This window comes from Aedes albopictus, chromosome 1 (genome assembly GCF_035046485.1).
Source record: "Aedes albopictus strain Foshan chromosome 1, AalbF5, whole genome shotgun sequence".
NCBI lineage: Eukaryota > Metazoa > Arthropoda > Insecta > Diptera > Culicidae > Aedes > Aedes albopictus.
The window spans coordinates 14,684,937-14,705,448 of record NC_085136.1 but is presented as its reverse complement, the minus strand read 5'-3'; the positions used below and the strand labels follow the sequence as shown (position 1 = coordinate 14,705,448).

General features: G+C 42.4%; 2 protein-coding genes across 4 annotated transcripts in view; one reads left to right on the top strand and one right to left on the bottom strand.

Moving 5' to 3' along the window:
* The window catches only part of LOC109431126 (protein unc-13 homolog B), a 313,958-nt gene that overhangs the window by 16,246 nt on the left and 277,200 nt on the right, over positions 1-20,512 (top strand). The gene's annotated exons all lie outside the window — the stretch shown is intronic.
* Positions 9,239-15,335, bottom strand: LOC115256794 (uncharacterized). Its single transcript, XM_062845997.1, has 3 exons — positions 14,411-15,335; positions 13,375-14,341; positions 9,239-11,219 (listed from the first exon to the last, which is right to left on the bottom strand). Exons 1-3 carry the CDS (start codon positions 15,333-15,335, stop codon positions 9,239-9,241), a joined length of 3,873 nt encoding a protein of 1,290 aa, XP_062701981.1.

Here is a 20,512-nt window from a genome sequence, read left to right as displayed (position 1 = left end):
GTGTCATGAAGCCCCCATGTTGCATGTTTGAAAATTTGTTCGAAAATCTCACACAAACCCGAGAGGTGAAAAAAATATCCTTTCTTATTTTCAATCGGATGGATAGCCAATAAATTAATGAAGAGTGAATGCGTTAATTTCACCATAAATTTTTAATGGCACATGAAATTATGTCATAGTGACCAAACACCGAGATGGTAAACTACAAATAGAATGTAAGGTTCGAAAATTATTTTTTGTAATTACGTTGTGAAAAGTTTAACTTTTCAATTGGATGAAGTATGCCGAAATGGCCTACTTTTCAACACTAATGCAAGTGTGCCGAAAAGTATTACTTTTCGGCACTCTTAAGAGTACTGAAAAGTAGCACTTTTCGGCACCTTTGCCAGCACACACTTTTTGCATTCTGACGTACCTTCTGTAGATCCAGATGCTGCTTCTACATACACTGAGCAGCTCGAATCCGAATCGGGATGGTTTCAAACTGTAAATCAAATGTAGAAGCAGTTTCTGAAACTTCTTCTGCTTACGCCAAAACACAACTGCTTGACGACGGAGCTCGTTCGTTGATGACAACTACTACCTATACCATAGCCTACCTGATTGAACAAAAACAAACTACGCTAACGAGCACGTGGTCCCTCCTGAAACATGTTTGTTCAGCTAGAAATTATTTAACTGAATTGGCAATTTTCGTAATTACAAAAAATGTTGTATGCAACTCGTTGCAAAACTCGATTTTTTCAGCACTCGTCGTAATTATCCAACTCGGCAAGCCTCGTTGGATAAATGTACGACTCGTGCTGAAAAAATCATCATTTTGCAACTTGTTGCATAAATAACTATTACCCGCCATTACTAAATACCACAAAATAGCTGTCACTCAGTGCTGCAATTTTTCGACAGGCCTTTATGATAGCGAAATTTTGCTTTTTTCATTTTCTCTGTTTAGTTTTTCCTGTCACAGTTGCTCTCCGATCAGCAACACGGGAGCGAAATGAAATAGGTACTCACACTCGCACGCAGCGTGCTGAAAGCGAGAGCTGACAGGGCTAAATTTCCATTCAATTTTCTGTATTTGAGTGTTTTCATCCGTGGTAGCGTATAGGGCACTCACTCTCACAAGCCACCGCTTCAGACGAATGGCCTGTCAGCATGAGTAGTGTGTGGATGATTGGGAATTGACCTTGTTGGGTCGCTCACGAATGGAGCTCTCGGACTCTGTCAGTTCTCACATCGAGGATTTGAAAACGACCGCCGCAGTTATTCATTTTCGGCTGAAAAACAGGCACTGACACTGATATTTTGCAGGACTGGCTGTCACATCAATTTGCCCGGTTTGCGTTTTTTAAATTGCTTTTTTGCTGCTAGCAATAAATTAGTATTTAGAATGTTTTTGAGAACATTATCAATACATATTCTTATGTTATAATAATGTATTGAAAAAACATCTTTAGCAACATCGAAGATGTTTTATAAGCCGCCATTTTCTGCGCTTTTTAGATTATACAAGTGTACGAAATTAAATTTCGCACTCGAGAAACAAAACATGGGCGTTTGTATGAAACATGTATTTTAAACATTAATATAACAAGTTGTGTTACTTGGGAAAGTGTAAATTCAACTGCTAATTGGAATCGCTTACGTAGTGCCCTAGTGGACAAAAAAGCTGTAAGGTTAAGGACAGACTTGTTAGAATCCCAAAATGGCCGCCACAATGGACGACTTTGGTACCTACTCACGATTTCGAGGGCACAAATCTCTTCGTAAACAAAACCAGCGCACCTGATCTTCTTATTTTAAGCTTATCATAAGTGAGCAAGAACAGAATAATAAAATGCTTTGTTGTGTGAAGCTTGCTTCTTGAGATTTGTACGTTTGAATTCATTGTTAAAGCGGGATGTCAAGACGTTTGTCGTTTGTAAGTGGTGAAGAATAAATATAGCATTTCACCTATTAAATTTATCATCGAGGATTTGTTCTTCTTTTAAACATAGGCTGTTCTTTGTGTTTTAATGTTCTACTCACTATGAGAATTACAGCAATTAAATTTTTCATCGGAGATTTTTCCTTCTTTTGAAAATACATAGGCTGTTCTTTCTAGTTTAACTATTCTACTAATTATAAGTATTACAGCCATTAATTTTTTTATAACTATCAACTTTTTCATCTGAAATTTTACTTCTTGTTGGGTCCAACGTAGAGCATTTGGTTGAGGGATATGCCGGTTTTTGATGGGTCGTGCTCTCCAACATTCGGCATATCCACGCCATTGACAGGACTATACCTATAGCATGGAGTGACAGTAGTGACATTAGGGGCCCAATTTCATTTGATCATCACATTTTGGGGCCGTTTTAACAAAAGAGATGTTGACAACAATAGCTGTCAGTGGGTTGGGCATATCCCTCAATCAAACGCTTTACGTTAGACCCAACATAAATCCGGACTTGTTGGTCGTCCTTTCGCGGTTCCGAACGTACTCCGTAGTTTCTGCAATGATTCATTAAGCGCAACGTGACGAGTTTGACAATGAAATTCAGCGTCTCAATCAAGGCAAGGTGGTTTCGCGAAAAAGTAGGACAGTTACACTAACTGTCCTACTTTCAGACCATTTGTGACGAGACTGAAGAGTGGTCAGATACTCGTCCTGCCAACGGCGCCAAATCTCATCGGTGTACCTCTGAAGTCTTTGGTACATGTCCAAACGATTAACTGGAAGATGCTTGACTCCTGGCTCCGAGATCAAATTGAGAGGTTGGCCAATTAAGAAATAACCCGGTGTGAGTGGTTCTACACAACCTGGATCCGCGGATATAGCACAGAGCGGCCGAGAATTCAGGCATGCCTCTGTCTGTACTAAGATGGTCGTCAACTCCTCAAATGTGAGTGACTCCTTACCGATAACAGCTCGAAGATGCTTTTTGGCGCTCTTCACCGCCGCTTCCCACATTCCCCCTTTGTGAGGGGATGACGGTGTGATGAACTGCCACTTGATGCCCTTATTCGCCAGAAACTGCACCACCGCTTCGTAGTGTGGCATTGACTGCACCAGTTCGTAAACCTCCTTTAAATCCTCGTTGGCTTCAATGTCGTAAATGTAAAATCCAAAACCGCTGGTTCAGAGTAGCAATCATAAGTGATGGACCACAGTGCAGATTCTCCACCAGCAGACGCGTGTAACGATGGGTCTTTGGCAAAATGATGGGGTGTTTCCTGTCATACGATATGGGGGAGTTCTGAAGTCTGCCTCCAACCCGCAGAATGCCGTCTCCGTCAACGAACGGGAACAACTGCCTGAGGCTACTTTTTCGCGAAACCTCCTTGCCTAGATTGAGACGTTGAATTTCATTGTCAAACTCGTCACGTTGCGCTAAACGAATCATTGCAAAAACTACCGAGTACGTTCGGAACCGCGAAAGGACGACTAACAAGTTCGGATTTATGTTGGGTTCAACGTAGAGCCTTTATGAAGGAATATGCCAGCTTAAGCCTCATGGAGCGCATCCCTGATTCGGAAGTATATGTGGGAAGTAACTGCTATTACATTCCCCATCACGCTGTTACAAAGGAGGATAGTCGTACTCGGTAGTTTTTGTCGCCGATGTGACGAAAATGTATAGGCAGGTGATGGTCGACTGTCGTGACATCGACTACCAGAGAATCGTTTGGATGTACGGCCTACCTAGCAATTGAAGCTCTTATACAGGCGGCGAGGAACTCTGAATTTGTTTCCAGTGTAACTATAATTTCGACTTTAAAACGCGAAAAACTATAAGTGTGATTATTCAATTAACCATTTTTTTTTTTTACTTGATAAAAACATGTTTATTAACGTTGAATTGGATTAAAACTAGTTACAATGCAATTAGTTACAATTCAGTTTTCAATTTGTAAATAAAAGTCTAATTCATCAATGTAGTAGACACAACCTATGATGAAGGTGACATAATTTATGAATAACTTCAAAATTTTGATTTTCTGTCGATTGTTCGTTCCACGTAAGATTGGATAGATCAGTTCTTCATAAGAGAATCTCCTACGCCTATTGACAACAGTAGCCAAAATTGTCTGCATATGCGACCACGCCGCAGTCACTCGCCGACACTCACTCAGCTTGTGTTTGATGGTTTCTGTCGCCGCATTGCAGTGCAAACACCGCTCACTGTCCACCCGTCGGATGATGTGCCACAGCTCTCTGTGCTCAATCTTCCCATTGACTAACACGTACCAGCTACTACGCTCCGCCGATGTCAGTTTTCTGCTACCTACGTTGAGCCAGACTCGTTTCCAGTCCACTGTCGGGTTGCGCAGTTCAACTCTCGGTTGGTCAGTTTGTCCAATGAAGAAACGATGGATTTGATCGGAGGAAGGAGTTTGTTGGATGAGAGGAGGCAAACGAGAGTATGATTGCAGGATTAGTTTGAGGCAAGGAAGATCTGCGGGAGGGTGAGGATTTGCTTGGGTGATAAAGGATTGGTAGAAGGGAATGGAACCGATCTCCTGGATGTGACGGTTGATTACACTAGTTTACAGCATTTTTGAACTGATTTTTGAAGCTGATGATCATTTTTGGTGTAGAATCATGCCCTGAGTTCGAAAACGCGAAGAAAAAAAATTACAGTAGAGCGGAAAATTTTTCGACTTTCCATACAACGTTGATGATTTGAAATCGATTTTTGTTCTATTTTCAAGCAAAGTCGCCCACTTCAAACATCTCATTCTTCGTAATCAATGCTCCGATTGAGCTGAAATTTTTACTGTAACTCGCCTACATATGATATGTCAAATAAACGTCGAGAAAGAATTTTTAAGTTGGCTTTTTCTTATTGAAAAAAATACATTTCTTCAAAAAATTTTGGGAATTTTGCTAAAATTTAAGAAGATCGTCCCCAAAACTCGCCAATATCTTGAATTTCATCAATCTGACGCAAAACCTATATTCAGATGATCGAATGGTATTGTATTCAGCTTTTAATTTATGGAAAAATGTTTAAAATTGGTTGAACAAAACGCAATATATTTGAATTTTAGTAAATTACATATTTTGAAAAGTTACAAAATTCGATATTGAGGTAAAACTCAAAAACTGTTCTACTTTAAATTTTTTGAAGGTCGGTTTCGAAATCAGCACTAAATTGTGCTTCAAAAATTTTGGTCGTTGACAGAAGTTCACGACTTTCGTTTTATTTTGTAAACTTGTGTTATCAAAGCTTTTGCTTCGATTTCCGGAAGATGCAGTTTCAATCCGCCTTGATTTCTTGGCCGTGCCAGTTGCTGCATCGGAACGCGTGCCGGCTGGCGTCTCCACAAAAACGTCCCCATGGTGGCAGTTATCTTGGCGGTGTGTATGTTGTATAGCGGTAGTATGGAAGCAAGATACCATACCTTGGACGTGATGAACGTGTTTAAAAGAGTCACTTTTTGGTACAAAGTGAGCGTACGAAACGAGTGGAGCCAAATCTGTCGTGTCACATTTCCTACCAAAGCGTCCCAATTGAGGGAAATCATGCGCCGGATAGAATTGGCGAAACGTTCACCCAATATTTTAATATCTGCTTCTGTTCTCACCCAATCAACATGAATTGGGTTCCCGTTAACGAATCCTACATCTATAGATGTAGTTTTGCGCAGATTCAAAACTGCCCCCGATATTCTGCCGAAACGTAGGAACAAGTCACGCATTGCATGAACCTTGAACGCAGATGTGGCTATAACGGTTATGTCATCCGCATACGCAACAACCAAGTCGGTACCACATACACGCTCGAGCTCGACCACCAAGGGGTGCAGACAGACATGGGCAAAACACCAAACCGTGCCGCACCGGTGGCGTGTTTGCCCGTAAACACACCACCGTGTGTTTTCATATCACCACCTTCGTTCAGCTTCTACTGATGAACACGCAGTGCGACTGGCGAAACACTCGTGTCGGTGTTATTGGCTTTCAAGGGCAAAACAAAACATACTGTTACCCACCTTTGTTTCGGTAGCGCAACTACCGAACTGATGATGTTTACCTTTTTTTACATACCTATCAACATAATCTGTTGGGGGAATTATTTTATTTTTCCTACTTACAACCCCCATCCGACAATTTTTTAAAGTGGGAATGGTAGAACTTTCAATTCCCTCGGTCGCACGTACATTAGTTTTGCATTTTGTTCCACCATTTCCGTGAAAAATGAGATCCGGCTTGTGCAAGTGAGGAGTTGAGGTTAGAATTGTAGGATATTCTAGGTTAGATTTGCTATCCACTTCGCCTGAACGATTTTCAAACCCAGAAATATCGTACTTCTAATTAGTTTTCACTGCCGTAAAAAATACTGTTATGCTCAGAATAAACAGTTATACCTTCGGATCACACTCATTTACTCGTAAATCTCAATCAGACTGTAAAAATAATAAATTTCTTTCCAATGTTTTGAAACCCCGAACGAATTTGACGTTGCTTTCGGGAAGCATAATCACGACGACGACAACACTCCCAAGCGGTGGAATCGTCGTTTTGGGGGCGAATAACTCGAGCCTCAGTTTCGGCTCCGTGTTTCAGTTTTGGTTAGGCACGGAGGCCGAGTGTTTCCGATTGTATGAAACACCAAAGCAGAGAGCTCGGCCACAGTGTCTGGTAGCTTGGCTGCATCAGAGCCACTGAGTCAGAAGGGACGAGAAAGACACAAAAGGAGCCGCCAAGTACTTCACTCTCGTCGTCGACCAGCAGCATTTGCAACTGGTGCTGGAGAATGAACGGCACCGAGCGCTTGAACTCGCACGAGTGTTTTGCATAATCGGAAACACTCGGGCTCCGTGTTACCCGAAGCGTCAAACACCGTGCCCAGTGCCTGAGCACCGCCACCGACACCGGTGTTGAGCCAGACACGGTGCGTGTTTGGTCTGAAACACGGAGAGCTAGGTGGTGGCTTGGCACCCACGGTGGTGTGTTTGAGCATCGACTCCTCGTGCAGTGCGGTGTTTGGACATGTCTGGTGCAGATACAATTCGCCTTGACGGAGGCTCTCTGAGAGAATTGCGCTGTGCGTGAAAACAAACTTTTTTAACATGGGAAAGGATAGGAGCTGCATTTTCAAATGCTTCTAATTCTTTATAGAATTTTTTTTAAGCAAAACGTTCTTAATGTTATCGAATGAGATTTTGAAACGCTATATTACAGACATAACATTGTGATTTAATTTTTTTTTTTCTAAAACCAGTTATAGTGTAGCTAATTGAAAGTATATTGCAAAACATTAACACTTTTTTCAATCTGAAGTCCCTAAAATATTTTAGAAGCATTTGAAAATGCAGCTCCTATCCTTTCCCATGTTAAAAAAATTTGTTTTCACGCACAGCGCAATTCTCTCAGAGAGCCTCCGTCAAGGCGAATACAAACAAGTGCATTGATATCGGGTCGCCTTGCCGAACCGATCGTTGAATGGGAAACGCGTTCGTCAGATGTCCGTTTATCAACAAACGAGAGGTGGAAAGATTCGAGATCCGAGAGAGCAGATTTACCAGCTGGGGATGGAAGCCGAGCGAGCGCATGTTTCCGAAGAGGAATGAGTGCCTCACCCGATCGAACGCATGGTCCAGATCAAAACTCACGAGCTTCCCTACCTGCTTCCTCGCCGACAGTTGTGCTATCCGGTCCTTCAACGCTAGTGTGGCTTGGAAGATGTTCTTGCCTGCATTCGAGCATTTTTGGGCGTTGCTGAGTATATGGTGTTCCTTCATCACACACTCTACGCGGGATTTGAGTATACGAGAGAGAATTTTGTAGTCGAAATTGAGAAGTGATATCGGTCGGTATGATGCAATCGAATTGCCAGACCCGCTCTTCTTCACTAAAACGACCACCCCATCGACGAATTTCGCTGGGAAGTTGGATTCCAGTGCCTCGTTGAGAACCAGATTCAATTCACGGTGGGTGACGTCGAAAGTACGGAGATAAAATTCTTTTGGTATACCATCCGGCCCTGGTGATTTCCTCGACGCGCTCGAGGACAGCAATTAATCCAAATATCTACCGTGGTGATTGCTTCCATACACGCTTCATTCGTGGCATCGTTTTGCGGGATAATCTGGTCGCACTGAAAGTCGTCGGGTAAGTCCAAATCCCTCTCATTCTCCGAGTACAAGTCGGAAAAATATCGGAAGATGTGATCTTGAATGGCTTGTGGGTTGTTGATACTGCCGCCTCCCTCTTCATCCAGTCGTACTATCGCTGTCCTCTTTCTTCTTCGATCGCCGAGCTGGAACAAGGAGAGTGGCTCTCCGGCTACGATCGTCTCGTTGATTTGCACGAAGGCTTGAGTAAACCTCCGTTGTAGAGACAGCATTTCCCCCTTAATGCGGTTTATGGTCGGTAACCAGGGTTGCCACATTTAATTCTGTATTTTCAACTTGAAAAATCTGTATGTCTGTATTTTTGACTGAAAAATCTGTAAAAAAAATCTGTATTTACTTTTATCACGTTATTTTGAAAAAAATACCGTTGTTAAGCGTATGAATGTGTAAAAATGCAAACGTCCACAATTACACACTTTCGTTATTTGAATTTAAGCTATGTAGAACATCGATTGTGGTAAACTGTTCTTATATTTTAATGCATTCGCAAAAAATCAAAAAGAATATGACACATTCTACCGTGACGTTACAACGTTTTGACGCTTTTTCGTTATGATTTTCTACTATAACTTGTAAATTCGACCGTGGACCCTCAATTATTGTTATTAATTAATATTATTGTATATACGGATTCCTTGTAAAATTTCCAATAAGTATGATCTGTTGAATAGTTAGTTTTCATCGGAAAAGTATGTTAGACGTGACGTTGCAACGTCACGCTACTCATTCCCATTTTAAACATACTTTTTTCGATGAAAACTAACTGTTCAACAAATCATACTTATTGAAAATTTTACAAGGAATCCGAATATGCAAAAATATTTGAGGGTTCACAATCAAATTTACGAGGTATAGTGAAAAATGTGACCAAAAAGGCATCAAAACGTTGTAACGTCACGGTAGAATGTGTCATACACCCAAAGGAATCATTTAAGCCTTAGTTCTTACAATTACAGCAAAATTCCTCCTGAAAATGTGTTATTTTTTAATAATAAAAATAATGACCCAATACTTCTTCAGAAAAATCGTTGGAATGATGTAACACCAAGTTTTACTCTTTATACATTTATTTGTGCATAAACTTTAACAATTCTACGAATGATTTAAACCAAAATCAATCTGGTTTTTTCTCGACTGCATGATGCTTATACATAGTTTTATTGAATTTGCCTTTCAGAGTGCTTGTTAGTTTTATCTTTGTTGAACCTCCCTGATCGGCTACATATTCCTTCGCTTTCAAGATTGAATCCATCGTCTGAGGAACCAACCGGTTTCTGGTCTTTGTTTTGTTAGCGTTGTAAACAGAGAAAATTCTTTCGACACATGCCGAAGAATGGGGTATTATCAAAAAATTCCGCACGAATGATCGTAGACTTGGGTATAAAAACAAACCGTTACGCTTTTTGACATCTAGTAACATAGGCCAAGTGACATCAGAATCGACTAGGTTCTCACATAGAACATTTGTTTTCAACAGCCTAAACTCATTATCCAAATCCTGTCTACTGATGGTTCCGAGGAAGCTGGGAAACTGTCGCATTAACTCATTCAAATTTGGCAGTTCTATAAAAGTGTGCGGGTTGATCAAAGCTGCGGTTTTGATAACCGGATCGTTAAAATCAAAACGTTTCATAATCTGTTTCACTAACTCGATGTAAAAGTCACGACAAATTGATTTGAATTTCAACTTTCTATCCTCGTCCAATTCATTTGCCTTTTCTTCAGCGTCAATACCAACATAAATGCTTTGTGGGTTCTTTAGAAACTGCTCAAAATCTTTCACATCAGAATCAGTACTAACAATACGCTTCACATAGGTTTCTTCGCATAGGTTACCCAACATAATCAGCAACAACGTTTTCGTCTCATTGTAGATTTCGAAAAATTGTGAGCTCTCTGACTGAAAAGTACGATTAACGTTATTTATCAGGGGCAATACATAGTTAAGGAAAAGCATCAATGGTTTTGTCATGGGATCATTGAGGTGACCCAAAATACGATTTGCACTCTGATTATGGTCATACTTCAACTGGAAAGAGAAGAACAGTTTCAACTCCTCCAATCTTTCCAAATTGCGCTTTACAACAGCCTCCAGTGACAGCCATCTGGTAGCCGCTGGATGAAGGATCTTCAACGGTTTCAGTTCGACTATTTCTTGAATCCTCTCGAACTCGGTGGACCTTTTCGGGCTGCACGAAATATAGTTGTAAATGTCCCTCATAAGTTGCTCCAGATAAGACGGAATTTTTTCACAGGCATAGCTGGCACATAAGGCCAGTGAATGGCAAGTGCATTTCACTGCGATCAAGTCTGGACAATCCCTTTGAAATAATTTCATGACGGAATTATTCCTCCCCATCATTACTGATGCTCCATCAGAGGCGAATCCGCGAAGTCGTTGTTTGTAATCAATTTGGTCGCTTTTGAATTTGTCCACAATGGCTGTGTAAAGTGTAATGTGGTCCGCACATTCCACTTCTATTGAAGTATAGTATGTGTCCTTTGCACAAAAGTTTTCTGTGTCCATCATTCTGACCACAACGGCAAGAGTTTTTTTGTTGCTTTGATCGGTCGATTCGTCGATAATTATCGAAAAACTATCCACCCTCATGCGGTTAACAAGCTCGTCATGCTGCGTTGAGGCAATCACCGACTCAATCACCGATACAGTTTTGGTTCTACCCAGAGTTAGTTTTTCGAGTAATTTAGGCTCAATAGTCAACCCTCGCAAAACATCAGCCAGCTTGTCAACGGCTGCAAAGGGGACATTATGCTCTACTGCCCACGCACAAAGTTTAAGCTCAGCTTCGTGGACTTTTTCCAATGCGGGAAATTGTTCAATTTTAGCCTCCTGTGCTATTGGCCTGTGGCATATCTCAGATGCCTCACGGTGTCTTTTAGTGGTAAGATGGGTAATAAGGTTTGACTTACCGCCACGAGCGATGCTGAGTTTCTCCAAGCATATTTTGCAAAACGCAAAATGTGGGTCGCTTTGGTATTTCTCGAAGCACAGAAGTTGTGGAGAATCAACCCATTTGAGTGAAAACCTCTGGCGTATTTTATCCTGCTGACGAATTTCTTTTGTGATTCCATCCCTTTTTCATTTCGCAGTACCAGAGGGTCCTGGAGCACCGAATGAATCGCATTGATTTTCGTGTTGCTGCCTGCTGCTGCTGCTCAAGTTAGCGTCTGAAATGAATTGAGCGAATCTATATTAAAATGTCTACCTATATGAAAATGACTTTCAATCATACCGTGAGTATGTGTCTGGTTGCTACGATGTTCCTGGGGTTTTATCGAGCACGCCGATGCTGGTGCTGGATCAGCTACAACGTCGAGTGACAGTGGGGCAGCGGCTCCAGACGTCCGATGAGCTTCTGTTGATAGCGGGTCAACGACTTCTGAAGCTGTTGATAAATAGGGAACATTCAAAATTTATACCATAACAGCATATCAATTAACAAATTACTTTTTTGTGATGTACTGCAGTTGATACAGGGGATAGACAAAATGATCGGGACAGGCAAAATGTTGCCTTCTCAAAAAATATTCAAATAGCTGTAACTTTTCGAAAAGTGCACCAAATATTCTCAAATTTTTACTGGAAGTGGATCAACTAGTTGTGTATCAGTGGACAAAATTTGAAAAAGATCGGGCTATTCTGCACGAAGTTATAAAGATTCTAGAAAAAGGTATATTTATCCGATAGCCAACTTTGAGCTGTTATATCTCCGGATTCAATGAACCGAATGCAATGAAATTTTGACCATTTACGACTTATATAATGAGCTTTGAAAAACGTTTGACTCAACTTGAAATTATTCACAAGAGAAAAAGTTACAGCGATTTCATTTATTTTATGATTTTTTAGTAAATTGGTCCATTTTTAATATGCATCCCATTACTTTTTCAATGAATTGCCGGCTATGTTGTTACTTTCTTTCAAAACATAATTATATTCAAAACAATTAGAGGAAATATAAATGAACTATAATAAGCATCTTGAATTTTGAAACGATGTTGAAACTTAAGAAAATTTGGTGATTTATTAGAAAAATAATCTAGTCATTATAATTTTCTTCCGTGTTAAGAATTTTAAGTTAAGTCAAAAGTTTTTCAAAGCTCATTATATAAGTCATATACGGTCAAAATTTCATTGTATTCAGTTCATTGAATCAGGAGATATAACAGCTCAAAGTTGGCTATCGGATAAAAATACCTTTTTCTAGAACCTTTATAACTTCGTGCAGAATAGCCCGATCTTTTCCAAATTTTGTCCACTGATACACAACTAGTTGATCCACTTTCAGTAAAAATTTGAGAATATTTGATGCACTTTTCGAAAAGTTACAGCTATTTGAATATTTTTTGAGAAGGGAATTTTTTGCCTGTCCCGATCATTTTGTCTATCCCCTGTAGATGCGAATTCCTCTCTTCCTAGAAGTGATGACGGATTTTCAGGCATAACGGGACGTCCTTCCCGCTCCCTGACGAGCGGTTTGATTGGATGAACAATTTTCTGTGCTCTAGGCTGGATTTTATCTGGTTCTAACAAATGGAAAAAGGCATCAGCATCAGTTTTTATCTCGATTTGATCTTACAACGTACCCCGAGACGTACCGTAAGTGGTGCTGCATACAGTTTTCTTGGGAAGCATCGAGCCCGCTGGTGGTTCGTTGCAGGAAGTTCCTGGCGGTGCTGCCGAGCTGGAAAGCTCCCTCCGAACCGGATGCTTTTGGGGTCCAGCATTTCCGCCCCTGACAAAATATGCTTCAATCGTTTTTCTTGGCATTTGTAGCACTACCACCGGTTTTTTTTTCACAAACCGAGCCAAAACTTCACTCACTTGCTTCCTGATCGTTTTTCGATTGTGTTTTGGCGCGCGCGAATGTGTTGTTTTGACAGTGCGTGTGACGTACTTGTCAAAATCATGGAACAGGCCTGTCGAACTCGCCTACGCCTACCTACGCCCGAGCCTACGCCTACCTACCTACACACCACACAAATTTCGAAGATTAACCCAGTCGGCATCGCAGTTTACACACGCAGAAAGTTACACTCTGAATAGTAAATAATAATTGTTTTCATATACAAGGCTACAATAAATTTAAATTTTGTTTTTATCAATCCCAAAAATTCTGTAAAATCTGTATTTTGACCAAAATTCTGTATATCTGTATATACAGATTCTTGGTCACCGAAAATGCTCAAAAATCTGTAAAATACAGAATAATCTGTATATGTGGCAACCCTGTCGGTAACATTGCTGGATTACGGTAGTAGCCGTCGTAGGCTCGTCGCAACCGATCATGGAGAGCTTGTTGTGCATACTGAAACTCGTCGTATGCTTGTTTTGATTGCCAGCGGAAAAAGCTAACAATCTTTGGCTTGCCGTACTCTAGCCACCAGTCCATCCAACGTCTGTAGTTTCGCTTCTGACGAGTCCAGAACTGCCATCGCGTTTGCAGATCGGTTATCGCTTCTGCAGTAAGCAAATGAGGGCGTAGCGACCAAAACCCTCGTCCAGGGGGCCGACCGAGGTCAGGTAAACAAATTCGCGACGTCACAGCCATGTGATTGGTAAAGGAGCACGCATGTGTGTGGATGTTTCGTAGTTGTGCACACAAGGCGCCCGACACATAGATACGATCTAGTCGGGACGATGAGTTGCCGGTGATGTACGTGTGGCCAGCATCTCTTGACCGAAGTTTGACCCACACATCGCTCAGCCCCAGGTGGTGTACAGCGGCTTGGAGAGATGGACTCATGTTGTGTCCTGTTGCATCGCTTTGACGCAGCACGCAGTTGAAATCTCCCGCAAGAATTACATGCTCAGTGTGGTGGCGCAGATAGAAAGCTAACGTAGTATTGAAGAAATTCTCTCGTTGGGATCGGTAGGCCGAGCCAGATGGGGTATAAACACAGCAGAGCGTGGTGTCTTGGACTCTCACAGCAACGAGACGGCCATCTAGGCTTTTTTCCACATGCGTGTATTGGATGTGATCTCTAATGGCGATAGCGGTTCCTCTCCTCGCGTGATCAACGTTTGCGATGACGTTGAAACCTGGCAGCGAGAACTGCTCGTTTTCAACCTCCTGCAAGAACACGATGTCTAGGTCGAGCGTTCGGATAAACGTTCGCAGGGGTTCGATTTTTGTAGCGTTCGTGATGGTATTCACGTTTACCGTAGCGATATTATAGCTGGTGAAGAGGATGGCTTAGGGAAGAATGTCGAGATTGTTGTCGGTGTCGTCACAGCGCATTTTTTTCGCCTGCTTGTTCGAACGTCTGCTGGACGTGGACGAATCAGTTTCGTTGCCGTCCGTTTTCTTTTGCAGTCCCATTTTGCTACGAGTCACCCTGGTCCATGTATCGTTTTCGTGGTCGTCTTGCTGCTCGTTCGTTGCTGCCGAGGTGTCGTTGACACTTGCCGGCGGGGGCATTGTACCGCTTGACGACGGTACGACGGAGGTTTGTGTTTCGCGTGGTGACTGACCGGATGGTTTTGATACGACGACGGCTTTCAAAGCGGGCAATTGTTTGGCTGCGAGAGGCTTTGTACGGGTGGATTGCTGGGTTTTGGCAACGTCTGCGTACGATGCAGTGCTTGACGCCAGCTTTTGCACTAGTAGTTTTTTGTTTTGCACACACGAGACGCCGTTGTGTGCAAACTCGCTACAGTATTTGCATGTTTGTTGCTGGCCATAGTACGCCAGATGGGTCGTTTCGGAATCGATCGTAACATACGAGGCGATATTCCTCTTTACGACCATTCTTGCAACACGAACCCCGGTCGGTAGTCCAGCGAAGAGGTGCTTCTCGTCCCATACTTCCTCTCGAATGGAGAGTACTTCACCATACGCTGCTAGAAACTTCGTGATTTTAGCGTTCGACACGTCCTCCGAGAGGTTGAAGAGCCTCACTTCCACTGCCCCATCTTCCATCTTCAGCTGAAGCTTGTACGCCTTGCCGTCCACTGTCACTTCATGCTTGTCGTCGTTCTCGGCGACGATTTTCTGTGCCACTTCTAGGCAAGCGGTCTTGACAAACGCGATCCCGAGGTTGCGGCTATATTGAATCCGCAGTACCTCGCCGCGCTTCAGACCCAGCGTCGCACCCACGAACTGGTGTACCTCCTCGGAGGTCGGCTTCTTCGGCACATTCGTATAATCGATACGAAATGTGTTTTCGCGTCGCTTTACCGCTGACATTTCACGCGGTGGCAAAAAAGCAGACACGAAACTAACGCCACAGACAAACAGACGTAACACTTTGAACATTTTTCGATTCAAATCATAGTCACGGAAACATATTCGCCCAATGCTAAAAGGACTATGTTTGGCCGACCACCATCTAGGTGGCGGTAGTGAGCAAACGTCAAACTCGAATAAAAACGATGCGAGCGCCACGGTTGGGCAGTTGGCCAACTATCAAATTTTGAAAAAGGCCGTTAAATCGGTGAACGATGGGATTTATCAGAGTGTTACGTCTGTTTGTCTGTGCTAACGCGGTATTTCACTCACGGAAACACGATTGTATGAAAGAAAAAAGAAAATACACGCTGGCGGTTGGCTTCCACAGACGATAACGAAGCGCGAACGCGTCCAATCGGCTCGGAAGTTGAGCGCTTACTGACATTCAAAGCCAACCAAAATTTCGAGATCGAAGACCGTTTCCCTCAAACATTTTAAACAGTTTCTTACCATCCAGTTGCCTAAGCAAACCGTTTAACCTTACACCCATTTGGCCTAGTGACCAGTTTGGCCTAACGACTCGACCCATCCGGCCTAATGGCATATACGGCCTAACGACCCTTTCGTCTCAACGACCCTTTCGGCCTAACGGATTTCGGCTTAACGGGGTAGAACCCTGCATGCACCCGAATCAAAACTACCATTTTAGTTTTGTCCCTATAGTTTCGTTAACTATAATATAATAATATATTATGAGTATGAACAATTTCTCCAGGAATATTCCCATAGCTCGCTATAGGATTTCCATCGTGGATTCTTCCAGAGATTCCTTCATGAATTCATCTACCTGATCCACCAGATATTTCTTCGAATTTGTGCTGGGATACCTTTAGGTTATAGTAAACGAAACTAGGGACAAATCTAATAGAGTAGTTTTGATTCGGGTGCATGCCGTACTGCTATATTTTTGTTGACCTTGTAGTAACTGGATTGTACTATTCTTTTCAGCAGCGACTGACCAATTACCTCTCACATTGACCTCGTAAATACCGTGGACACAAAGCGTAATAATTTTCTCCAAAATGCAAACACGTAATTGAATCCTATCGTGACCGCGGGCTGTAAATCGTTCCCAAATTCATAAATGATTAATTGACTCCGATAGGAAGGGATTGAACCCAAAGTTCCGTGGAAAATGTTAACCCAATTTTTCACGAGCATCGACAAAGGAATTTACTATTGTTGGTAGCTTTGTACGATTGACTGATTCCAATGTCCGAATTACGTTTTCGACTACGCATAAAAAGTTTTCAAGTTGCATCATACATACATAAAACCATTGATTCATTGGAAAAGCATACAACTCACCACTTTCACGTCAATATAAAGTTGGTTAGGTGAGTTAGTTCCAAAAATGAATGTAATTCAGTTTGCCGGTAAATGCTTCCAAGCCCTTAACGGCGAGAAGCACTTGTGCTCATGTATTCGTACAGCCTAACCGAGTACCGCTCGTAAACCATAAAATTTGCAAATTCGATTTGGAGAGCATGTTTGTCCTTTTATTTTTATCCTTGCGGCGGCAGTGCCCAGACCAGCCTTCTGATGTACACATACGAAGTAGGTAGGTTACTCACCACCATTCTGCGCCACGCCGAGGAGCTTCTGTGAATCAGTCTTTTGGACTGCGAAGCAGCCGTTTAACGCTTGCAAGCTACGCGCTTTGATCGCCTCATTTGGTCTGGTCTGTGAGTCGCCTTTTCGCCAGCTCACTCTGTTCTAGCGTCAAGCGAGGATGATCCTTTGGACTTCCAAATGAGGGAGCAAATCAAAGTAGACTACTAGGTACCTACTAACAGCAGTGTGGTGGTTCTGGTTGGGAGCACCATCCAAAGCAAACAGGACCTGGTGCGTTGGCGTTGGCGGCGGCATGGTGGCAGGTCGACATAGAAGTGGCAACCAGCCAGTTCAGCCAGTAGCATCGACCGTGTGGGCTGGTGTTTGCGCCCGACCGGATTTAGTGTACTACAACGAACTCTATGTTTTTATGTAAATTGATTAAGTGCTGGGTGCGAGCGAGCGAGCGAGCAAGCGGGAGTGCGCGCCTACTGAAACTAACCCACTCGCGTGCTCGGCGGTCGTTGCTGTTATTGTTGGATGCGCGTGTGGGCAGAGGGGTCGTCGGTGTGTTTGGGAAACTACTTTGAGTGAGTATTTTCGGCGAATTATATATACAAGTGCTAAGTAAATCCAACAACGCCACCGCCCCCTGCCTGCCGAAAGCTTGGCAGACCGAGACTTTTATCTACTCTGCGACTAGGGCAGTGATTCTCAATCTGAAGATGAAAACAAAGTACCCAGAAAGCTTCCAGAGAGCCCAAAAAAGGTGGTCCCAAGGGGCTTCAGTGTTGTTTCAGGGAGTTGTTCCAGACCCAGTCAACCAGTGATCGTATAAGATGCTAAAGTGGAGGCGATATGCGTACATTTTACATGCACCTAAATGAAGGCATGTACGCATATGGCCTCCACGTTATCATCTTATACAACATCTTATACGATTACTGGTTGTCTGGGGAGGATTTCATGAACCGTTTAAAGGCGTTCCGACAGGTTTCGTTGGCGTTTCAATGGGATTACGGGGATTTCAGGGGTGTTTAAATAAATAGTAATATAGGGGGGTTTTGAGGACGTTTCAAAGGGTTTTTATTGCGATTCAGGGTGGGTCTCAGGAGCTTTTAACCTTCCGACAGTGGCGCGTTCGGCTACCACTGTCAGCATCACGCTGATGCTGTGTATAAAAAGCGAGCTTTTTTCAACGTGTTGTACAAAATAAAACAGTGCGACTACTGAATGGTTAAAAGGCAAATCAGATGTATTTCAGGGAGTTTTAGGTGATTTCAGGAACGTCAAAAGGGCGTTCCAAGAGGTTTAGGCGTTTGATAGCATTCCAGTGTCGCTTTAAGGGTATTACAGGGGTTTTTTTTAAGGCTTTTAAAGGCGTTCCAAGGGGTTTCAGGGGAGTTGATACGGAGATTTCAAGGGCATTTCAATGGGATTATGGAGGTTTCAGGGCCGTTTCGAGATATTACAGAGAGTTTCAGAGGGTCTAAGGTCTCATTTAATCTTCCTAATGCATCATATCCCGTTGGCAACCAACTCGCTGACCTGGTGTACGGTAACGGTCAAATATGATCCTAATGCACAAGAAGGGTTAATGGCGTTCAGGGGTATTGAAAAGGGTTTACGAAGATTCCATGAGCGTTTCAATAATATCAAATGCTTCAAGTACTACTTGAGGCTCCCTGAAACGCTTCTGAGACCTCCAGGTAACCCCTGTAAACCCTTGAAACCTCATGAAACGACCTTGAGAACCCCTTAGATCGTCCCTGAGATCATTTGAAGCGCCTACGATCCTCTGGAAGCTCCTTGAAGCCTGAGTCCCCCTGAAGCGTCCCTTAGACCCCAACAACCGCATCTGAAACCCCTTGAAACCTTTTTGAGATCCCCTTGGGTTCCTCTGTAGACCCCTGGAATTCCCTGAAACACCACTGTGGCCACTTTAAGTTTTGTTGAGACCCTTTATAACGCCTCTGAGACCCTGAAGTGCCCCCTGAGATCTCCTGAAACGCCTCTGAGACCCCCCAGAACTCCCTTGACACCTCCCGGAGCCCCCTTGAGATTCCCTGAAGCCCATAGGACCCCCACTAACATCCCTGAAACGCCCTGAAGGTCCTTTCAGCTCCCTTGAATCTCTCTGAATCCCTTTAATTAAACGCTCCTGAACAGTGATGCCATATGTACTGTCAAAACTGTAGTTTGTATTCTATGTAACATTTCGATTGCCAGTTAGTCTTGAAAAGGTTTTCATAACCGACATAAAAACTAATCCAGCTTTTTACGCTACCCTGCCATAAATTTTGAATCACCCCTTTCTGACATATCTTGCCGACACTATAAAAACCATTATGGATCAGTCAAAGCAAGCCTGGTACTGAATATTTTCAATGTTGACGATGTGAAGCGTCAATTTTTTTTCACTTTTGTTAAAAATGAATCAAGTTTATACCTAATCCAATTTTCTTGCTATTTTAGGTCGAGAAGAAGTAAAATCCGGTAACTGGAAGATGGAAACTTGGTTGAGAATTTACAGGGAGACTTTAAAGGCCAAATGTATGGATTATACCCCAAATTGCACAACCACAAGCACAACCGTCTCAGACCACTACATGACCTGAGCTCAGGAATTTTGTTACCTGGATCACGGTTTTGATGGTTCTTTGCTGTTTTTTTTTTTGCTGATGGTGTTATGGTGGCATTCCATATGAGTATCTTGGTGAGGTCAGATGTAAGAGAGATAGAGAGATTTATACTTATTTTATTACACTGAAATAGGGAGGGGTCAAAGTTCAACCGGGTCCCAACTAAACCTTGTTAAGGATTCTCTGTCCAAATAAATCAGGGTGTTCGCTAAGCCCGATCGGGACTCGTCCCAACCGCCGGTATGGCGTAGGGAAATCTGCATTGAAATAGTGTAAACCTTAATCATGTGGCCAGAATCTGGCCTGCACAATGAATGTCTCCGTATATTGGGAATAGCCTATATCCTAGGATTATATCACTCTGCGAATAGTATCTCATTGTCCAATTTTCCTGCCTTTCAAACATACTAGGTATAGAACATTTGCAATGTCTTCTCTCTTGTAATGTTCGTACGTATATCATATTAATAAGGATTTGGAAATAAATAATACGACCTGCCTATTTTCTTTACATACAATGTTTAAAGTAGGTACTCTTTATTCACTCGGGTTTGTGTGGATACAGCTCTGCATATTATGTGTATGATGAAATATATTCCACAGGTGCCTTGCAATTATAGTCCATTGGCAATCTAAAATAATTAAAAGAGCAATTAGCAGCATAAAATACATAAACAAATACAATTTTGGCTACGAAGAATTCACAGCTTCCAAACAAACTCCGTGAAAATTTTTGACATTCAAATAAACAACCATATATTCCCGCCTTCTAAGACCAAATGACCAAACTATAAAATCGGTCGGCAAGAATTGTCAAAATCGAATCACCCCTCATAGTTTTATAGCCAGCGTAAAAAGCTGGATACTTTTTATCTTTGTTTTATGAAGGCCTCAAGAAGCTCCTGTAGTCTATTTGACTAAAAATTGTTACTTGGGTGA